The 9,426-nt window shown below is 34.2% G+C and overlaps 1 protein-coding gene across 1 annotated transcript; it reads left to right on the forward strand.

The window, feature by feature from the left end:
• The first annotated feature begins 1,328 nt into the window (after positions 1-1,328).
• On the forward strand, positions 1,329-3,606 carry LOC140884430 (uncharacterized). The gene is made up of 4 exons (XM_073291181.1): positions 1,329-2,505; positions 2,719-2,926; positions 3,018-3,147; positions 3,235-3,606. The coding sequence occupies exons 1-4, from the start codon at positions 1,646-1,648 to the stop codon at positions 3,498-3,500; spliced, it is 1,464 nt and encodes a 487-aa protein (XP_073147282.1). The 5' UTR covers positions 1,329-1,645; the 3' UTR covers positions 3,501-3,606.
• The last annotated feature ends 5,820 nt before the right edge of the window (positions 3,607-9,426 follow it).

Here is a 9,426-nt window from a genome sequence, read left to right on the forward strand (position 1 = left end):
GATTAAAGTCTTCTAGTGAATCATTCAAAGAGAAAGAAGGGGTGACGTAGAATCAATTGAGTATCCGAACATCTAGAAATAAATACTCAAGTTCTTACATTTCAGTCTGCCCTTTTTTTTTACATCAGTTTAGATCATTTAGAGATATTATTCTAATCTCAGTTGATCTTATTTTACAAACTTTTATATATTTGTTGTTCAATTGACATAAATAGTCCAAAAACAAACATTTCAATTGTCAACCACACCAGCTGAACTCAATTTAGTATCTGATGGTGGTCAAGCGATCAAGTCCAAAAGAGTCACTACCCGATCCTACAACATGTCGTTAACTAAATTTTAAAAAACTTATTATAATAATGTTTTCTTTACTTATTATATGCTTGTATTTACTCAGTCTCTGAAAAAATATATATTGAAAACTATAACTACCCAGCAGCAACTACTCGATAAATTATTGTATCGAACAGTACTCGTCGTGTAAGGAGTCAGAATATCGATTTTAAAAATATTTTTTGAAAAAAAATGTGTTTACTTTATTTTCTATTAAGTTAATTGGCCCAAAGCACGAGGGTCACACAAGAACGGGAAGCTAATTTCGCCGAAGGAGATTATGCTTTAATTAATTAGTTTGGACCCAGCTCAACTTCTATTATGTGATTGAGAATTTATCCTGAAATTTGAGGAATTCTTTTTGAACTCAAAAATCCACCAGCAAAAGAAAAAACGTAACATGCGTGTATTATATAATATATATCTGATTTAAAAATGTGATTGAGAATTTATCTTGAAATTTGAGGAATTCTTTTTGAACTCAAAACACTCCACCAGCAAAAGAAAAAACGTAACATGCGTGTATTATATAATATATCTGATTTAAAAATCTTGATATAGAAAATATTCTAATTCGACAATAAGATGCTGAGCACTTAAATCAACAAGAGGTCTCGAATTTGATTTCTCGATCATTTTTTTTAAACGAGCTTGCGTACATGATCACTTGCCTATTAAAACTTGGTTGGCGTGATTTGTGGACTATTTCATTAGTCGAAGATTTAATCAATATGTACTTAAAAATAGCGAATATGCGATAAGTTCTTCGTAAAAAAACAAAGAAGAAAAATTTATATTTCAACGTAGTATTATGATATAAATGTTCTATAAAATTAATACATGTTGGGAACAGCTTTGAAAAGCTGTTTGTCACATTTAATTTGTAAGTTCTGATAAAAATAAGATGATATTTTATTAGTCGCACTTGTTTAATTAGAAAGCAGGTAGTAAATGTCTGATCTCTTCTTCCTTTTTCATTTGACAAAAGCAAAAGCTAGAAAGGACAATGAATGCTGTCCAAACAGATACACACACTACACTCTACTTTTGATCTTCACCATGTTTTCCTCCTCGGAGCAGTTGGCCTTCGCCTTCCATATCTTCACTATGAAATCACAATCGAAAATTAATTAATTTTAAATTAATATCGACCTGCCAAATGGCACCCCCACATTTTCATCCATTCAACCTCAAGAACTTGACTACATACACCACCTTCACACTCCCAATAAATCATCCATTTTTCATGCTACTGATAATGGCGTTGACTCCATAACTGAACCTCCCTTTTCTTGAAGCAGCTATAACGGTAATGGACATGTTCAACGCCAAACTGAAGCGCCTCTGTTCTAGATTGGGATGGCCGGATGGCCGCCGCCGCCGTTGCTCCAAGCCTAAAATCACCGTGAAAAGGCTCGGCTCCAGGAATCACACAGTAGATGCTGCTTCTGCCGTGATTCATCCCAGTAATGACTCCGGTGGCGTGAAATCCGATAGGTCGTTTAGAGTTGCCACATTTAATGCTGCCCTCTTCTCCATGGCACCAGCGGTCCAGGATTCGTCTCACGTTAATGGGTTCGAAAATCAAGAAACCGTGAGGAGGAATCTCGGGTTTGATGATCACAATTCAAGAGGGGGGAAATTGATGATCGGCAATAATCGTCCGAAAAGCATACTGAAACAATCCCCACTGCATCCCATGAACAATAGTAGTAGTACTAGCAATGAGAATCTCTCCAAGCAGCAAAAGTTTGCCAAATCGAGATTGAGGGTCTCCATAAATTTACCCGACAACGAGATTTCTTTGAAGAGAAGCGGGCAGTTGAGCTACTACGCCGATAGTGAACAGATGGAAGGGATTCTTAAAGGAAAAGCTCCGTTGATAAGATCACACAGCATGCATTCGAGCACGATGAGTGGGAGGACGGAATACAAGAGCAGGAGGGCGATTTTCGAAGTGTTGAAAGAGCTGAATGCAGATGTGTTGGCTTTGCAAGATGTGAAGGCAGAAGAGGAGAAGGATATGAAGCCTTTATCTGATTTGGCCGATGCTTTGGGGATGAAATATGTTTTTGCTGAGAGTTGGGCTCCTGAATATGGAAATGCCATTCTCTCAAAGTGGCCGATTAAGAGATGGAAGGCTCAGAAAGTCTTTGATGACACTGATTTCAGGTTTCTTGATTTCTTCTATCTTTGTTCAAAGATATTAAACCATCAATTTTTTTTTTTAAAAGCTTCTGCAAGAAATTTTTGCTGAATGAACAGAGTACTTCATTTTCTTGATGAAATCAAAGCATGTGATTGAGCCTGTAAAATGGTGATATGGGTGTTTTTTTTAGTTGAGAACATGATATGATGTGTGGTTGTGGAATTGGATCGATGCAGAAATGTACTGAAAGCCACCATTGATGTGCCTCAAGCTGGAGAAATCAACTTCTTCTGCACTCATCTGGACCATTTGGACGAGAACTGGAGGATGAAACAGATCAACGCGATAATCGAATCCACTGAGGTTCCCCATATCTTAGCCGGAGGACTAAATTCTCTGGACGAAACAGATTACTCTCAAGAAAGATGGACAGATATTGTAAAGGTGACAACTTTCCTATCGTTTGGCGTAATTTCAAGAAATTATGTTATATATGTCTAATATTTAGCATGATCTTACTTCATATATGTTGCAGTACTATGAAGAAATGAGAAAACCAACGCCTAAAGTGGAGGTGATGAAGCACCTGAAGAGCAAACAATACACAGATGCTAAAGATTTTGCCGGCGAATGCGAGTCTGTTGTCATGATCGCCAAAGGACAGAGTATGATCGACCTATTTCACAAAACTTCAGACACGAGAACGTTTTCGAACTGCTTGATTTGAATCTATGTATGTATGATTTGTGCAGGTGTACAAGGAACGTGCAAATACGGGACTCGAGTAGACTACATACTATCATCATCAAACGCACCCTACAAGTTTGTTCCGGGATCATACTCAGTCTTATCTTCGAAAGGGACATCAGATCATCATATTGTGAAAGTTGATGTGATCAAAGGAGATAGCAGCACACAACAATGCACAAGCACGAATCTTAGGCAGCAGAGTCGACAAACGGTTAAGATCACATACTCTTCTTCTCCATCAAAGGGTATATGGAAAGTACATTCTTGAGAAAATTAAATTAGTCTCGTTTTCTTCCTCGTCTGTTGTTTCTGTTCCATGTTAGTTTAATGTATACATTGTACAATACATGTAGCTCTTTAATTTCTTTAACAGAAAATATGAGTTGAAGACATGGAAAGAAACACAAGGGACTAAGTTTTCCTATATCTCATATAAATTCTCATTCACCACAACTAAGAGATCAATATTTATTAGTACTGCTAGCAAAGATTATTAAATTAAAACAAAATCTCTTCCAAAGGGACGAGCCCTATTGGAATTAAACACGAATTAAAAGAAATGGGATTTGCTATTATTCGTGAATTTATTTGAACAAAAAAGCTGTATTGATCAAGAAACTTAATGATCGGATGATTTTTTATTTTTTTAACGATTCCTTCTCTTCATTTTCTTGAACCATTTTGAACTATATATCATGCATTAATAATGCCTAGTTTTCCTCCCAGTGGATATATGTTTGTGGGTTAATGATGGGAACCCAAAATTTATGGGTATGTATTCTTCCAATTTTATTTTTTTTTTGAGATATATTCTTCCAATAACTATAACTAAAAAAAAGGATAATCCGAGGTTTCTTAATAAATCAATAATGATGACAATAGTAGCCTCTTTATTTTTATCAACTAATTACTGACTGAATAATTATTATTTTGTGCTAATAATTAAACACTTTTGTTTTTTGAAGACTAATAATTAAACACTTCAAAACTAGTTTTCAGGAGTCTGAAGAATACGCTGCTGTTATTCCAATTTGAATTTGTATGCAGATATGTAGGGCTGAGATACCGATCTAAAATATCGACTTTTCGAGATACCGTACCGAACTTTTTTCGAAATATAGACTTTTTTTTTGTATATTGAATTTTTTTTCGGTATCTATACGGTACCAATATGGATTTTTTCCATACCAACATTTAAGAATTTCGATATCGATACCAATATAAATTTTTTTCATGTCAATATTTTTTATACAGTATACCGAAAACCCACCCCTACAGATATGTGGTCCAAAAAAGCCCCATGTGGGGGCCACTGTTGTCCCACCGTTAGCCTGTGTACTTGAACTCGGGTCTAGTTGAACGGGTCGGGGAGCCCAATAAATTTTGAAGGGTCCGATCCAATCCAATGCATCATACATATATTATTGGGCCGAACCATTTTTGTATGCTAAGAAAGCCTTGATGTTTAATTGGCTTTAATACTGTGCAAAATGTAGAGCACTTTTACAGCTGCTGCTTTAGCATGCTTGGAGTACGTTGATTTGGCTTTTTTCAACTCTTTAGGAAACTTTAATTTTTCTTTTCAGAGTTATCAGATTGCACAAAAGTTTGTTCGTTCTTTCCTCTCCATTCTATACCCAAAAACAAATCCCATACATTTTACAGCTGTTCCCAAATCGCATTCATCATTAATTTTTCTCACGAGTCCCTGCAAGCCCATCCACCAAAAAAAAAATATAAGACTTATTTATAGTATCACAAAAATAGTGAGAATGTAATAACAACATGGAAAAATTGCAATATTTGTCAAAGTCTATATATGAGTACTGTTCGGGTCCTAGTACTCCTACACACAAGAGTATTGCCAGCTAAAAACCGAAACCTGTGTACCAAAAACGGAGTATTGAAAGGGAACAGCGGTATATACGTATGGTTCAACGCACCATAAATTTTCGAGTTATTTTAATGTACAATGAACGTTACACAAGCTGTTATATGTTATTTTTGAAATTACAAAACTGAAAAAGTTATATCTTTGTAATTTCAAAATACATGTAACATTTTCCTAAATTTGATTTTTTTTCCACATACTAACAGGAAATTAATGGCAGCCCCATTTAATTACAAGCACGCCATGTTCCATCTCGTCCAAAACAAGATAATACATGCATGTAAATATGAAGAAGGTAAGTGGACACCTAGCTAGCTATTCAGTAATTGTATTTATTAAAGTGATGTAGTGTAGCTGTGTGAAAGAGACTTGAGACCTAAACTCTATTAATACTCACACATGACACCACTTTCATCGAACTCTAACCCACAAAAAAAAAAAAAAGAACAAAGAAATGGGAATTACATTGTAATATTACATTGGCTTCGAGCTTAATTCAATATCTAAATTTTGGGACATACCAAATGCGATGAGCCATTTTAAATTTGCATGAAGTCATCGACAGTAGAATCTGTTCACGGAAATCAATCATTCACAAGCCATATATATATATAATTTTATGAATAAACAAATGATCACGTTTATATAATTGTACATTTTTGTTCAAAATTAATTCATTAGAATAACATGGGATTATGAAGACGAATTTGAGTCATAACATGTGGCCATCCATGGGTACGTAGAGTTTGGGCATATCATATTATAGGCTTATTCTATGCTGCACCGGGCGAAATTCACCCGGTGCAGCATCTATCGTCTAAACAGCCCGGGTCCCACATAATTATGTGGGGCCCGGGCTCCTATTCATGGGATCCGACCTCATGAACGGCCCAGATTCACCGGGTGAAATTCACCCGGATTTCACCCGATGGATCATAGCACTTCCCCATATTATATAGCCTTGCATATTCGCATATGATGAGATGTGGGTAGTTGGGGTTTGTTGAATGATCACACTTTACCATGCAATAACTCACTGAAAGGGCCATTTGAGAAGGCTTGCCACGCTGTCACCCCACACATATATAAAAACTAGTCGAGTGAGGCACCCATGTTGCTTGTGTATTGAATTTTTTTTTTTTTTTAGTAATAGATTAATATTCAAGTAATCGTAGTCTGTAGATTAACTAAAAATAAGAAATGGCATGGAAGGAAAAACTTAAAATTGAAAAATATTCACCAAAAGTTCGTCTATATTCATTATATATACTAGCGTTTTGCACACACAATGCGTTTATTTATCAAATTATTATATTAAAAAATAATTAATGATAAAATTTGTATTTTTTTTAAAAAAAATTAGAAATTAATTATGTCATGTAGATAATATTATATGTGAGAGTTAATTTTTGAATTTTGAAATTAAAATATGTCACACGTGAAGTATGAAATAGTGAAATATTTGTATGAAAATAAATTAAAGTTCATTTGAAAGTTCATTTGAAAATATCAAAATTTATAGTTACTCTAACATGCTCTTACTTTATTAATAGTAATAGAGATATATTTTATTTCTTTTCCATTTAATCTATTCACGGAAATCAATCATTCACAAGCCATATATATATATATATATATATATATATATACTATTAATAAAGGAAGGGTCCCTTTTAAAAAGTGTTTTTTGTGAATTTTTTTTTTTTTTTCCAAAAATACTCTTATCTTTTCACTTTCAACTTTTTTAACCGGTCATCATTTTGCTTATAAGTTTTATGTAGTAACCAATTTCATTTTCCTAAATTGATAAACTTGATTTTTATTTTTTCAAGAAAAAAAGTTTCATTCTCCTTTTTTTTCACGAGCAGCGGTTTTTTTATACACACATATCGTGTGAGCCATTGTCGCTAGTATATATTAATTTGTGAATGACATATTCACAATAAAACATGTTTATTGTGAATGACATATTCGCATGAATATAGATGACATATATAAACATGTTTTATTTCTTTCCATGATATAATGAAATTTAAGTTTCCGATAATTGAAACGATATCAACTGTTTTTTTTTAAGACTGAGGGTGAATTTTGGGAATCTTTAACTAATTTGTGTTGACCAAAACTAAATATTAGTTGTTATATCTCTACTATTTTATAATAGTTGAGGACATTAGAAAAACTATTTTTGGTGTGGCATGAGCACACCAAAAATTCTTTCTTATTTTGCCCTTCTCTTAAGTAATTTTTATTTTTTTATAAAAGTCTCTTAAATAAATTTATACAAAACTTCTCCACTAAAAAAAAAAATTCAACGACCGTAAAAAAAATAAAAAAAATACATAATTATTTTATAAAATTAGATTTTCGATCCACAAATTTTATATATATATTATGTTACACGCAACACGTGTGCTGCTGTGACTAGTATCATTTAATTGTTATAGGGGTTACAAACCAATTCGATGTATGTCGTAGAATATACTTATTTTGCGTGACCACGTTGATTATTTAATTGTTTATTCATACATATCTACATGACAGCGAATATATCCTCGTTCCCACGCTTTTTTAATTTCAGAGAAGAAAACTATTTGTAGTTTTTTATGCAAATACTATGTAAAGTTTTGACGAGTACTCCTCTTTTGCATACTATCAATTTCACCTAAATTAATTAAAATAATCCTAAAAACCGCATGCTTGACTTGTGCGTATGTATATTCAAGTTTGGTAAAAATATTATATTGTACTTTTATATATATCATAAGATATATAATATATTAATAATGATGGAGTTAATAACTATTATTTGCTTCAAATTAATCTCATATTTAGTTTTTGTTAATTGAGTATGCTTAGCTTTTTTATCAAGAAAATAATGGTACGTGAGAAAAGTGCATTCTTCTTCTTCTGTTTTTTTTTGGAGTCATGGAAAAGTGAATTCTTTATTTTCTTTTCTCTCTTTTTTTTTTGTTTGCTACAATGAAAAGTGCAATATATATTTTTGAAAATGAAAAGTGCAATATTCTGATAAAAAGAAAATTGGTACTTTTTGGAGACCTAGAGTAGTGAACATATATAAATTTTTGGTTCCTAGCTCTAAAGTAGTGAATATAGGTTTTCATGTTTAATAAAACACACACACACACACAATGTTATCACTTATCAATACAATTTTTTTTCATTTTTTAAATGAATGTTTTCTTTTATGTATATAATTTTAATTTAATTTGAGTTATGTAAGTAATTAACCAATTTGGTAAGTGTAAAAAACGATTGGGAGAATAAAATTTCATATATTACAAAATAAGGAGACAAAATATGTTTATATCATCTGAATCACTCAAATATTATCTACTCGGATTTTCATATTACTTGCCTGAGCAGTCGCCCGCCCCGACTATCTGATTGTTCCTAGGCATCATCATTGGCGCCGTCTGTGGGAAACCAAGTATATAGACGTAGATATGGATTCTCATCAAGAACCACCTCAGAGGGTTCTCGGCAGAATATCGTCATCTCTGCTGAGCAGCTCGAATCACTTATCAATGCAGCTGTACAAAAAGCTCTGGCTTCTCAACCACCTCCAAAGGAGAGGGAGATAGAGGTGGAGGAGGAAGAACCCCAGGGTAACTCACACCGTGAGGATAAATCCAAGAGAGGAGGAGAGACTTCTTATATGGACTCCATGGATACTACAGTAGCAAAAGAGCTCAAGGAGAAAATTCAGAAATTAAAGGAGACAGGTTTTCGGACAGCTCAACAAATCAAAACCTGTAGTTGTCCTTTCTCCTCGGAGGTGATTAATGAACCATTACCTGCTCATTATAAGTCCGCCAAAGTTTGAGAGTATGACGGGATCATTGACCCGGAGGAGCACTTGGCCAGATTTGAAATCATGGCCATGTTGCATTGCTAAGAAGACAGAATCAAGTGTAAAGCCTTTTTGACCACCCTGGTTGACTCTGCTAAGAGGTGGTTCGAGAAGCTGGAGCCCCAAAGAATCCGTTCTTTCGTGGAATTCAGAGAAGTCTTCCTGCAGCATTTCAGCAGAAGTAAGAGATATAAGAAGACTGCCTTCCGTCTGTTCGAGGTAAGGCAGTCCGAGGAAGAGTTTTTACGAGCTTACATCTGGAAATTTAATAAGGTTTCCCTAGAGGCCCCCACCTGTGCCCAGGATACCAAAACCACAGCCTTCACCCCAAGGACTTCGGGAGGAGGAGTTCTTCAGGTCCTTGGTGAAGAAAAATCCTCGGGATTTTGAGGACCTGTTGGCTCTGGCAGAAAAATATATTAATATGGA

The sequence above is a fragment of the Henckelia pumila genome, chromosome 2, assembly GCF_033568475.1.
Source record: "Henckelia pumila isolate YLH828 chromosome 2, ASM3356847v2, whole genome shotgun sequence".
Taxonomy (NCBI): Eukaryota; Viridiplantae; Streptophyta; class Magnoliopsida; order Lamiales; family Gesneriaceae; genus Henckelia; species Henckelia pumila.

Coding starts and splice junctions, on each gene's coding strand:
- LOC140884430 (XM_073291181.1), top strand. CDS start 1,646: ATGGACATGTTCAACGCCAAACTGAAGCGCCTCTGTTCTAGATTGGGA. Junction 2,927..3,017: donor GATGGACAGATATTGTAAAG/GTGACAACTTTC, acceptor TATATGTTGCAG/TACTATGAAGAAATGAGAAA. Junction 3,148..3,234: donor CATGATCGCCAAAGGACAGA/GTATGATCGACC, acceptor TGATTTGTGCAG/GTGTACAAGGAACGTGCAAA.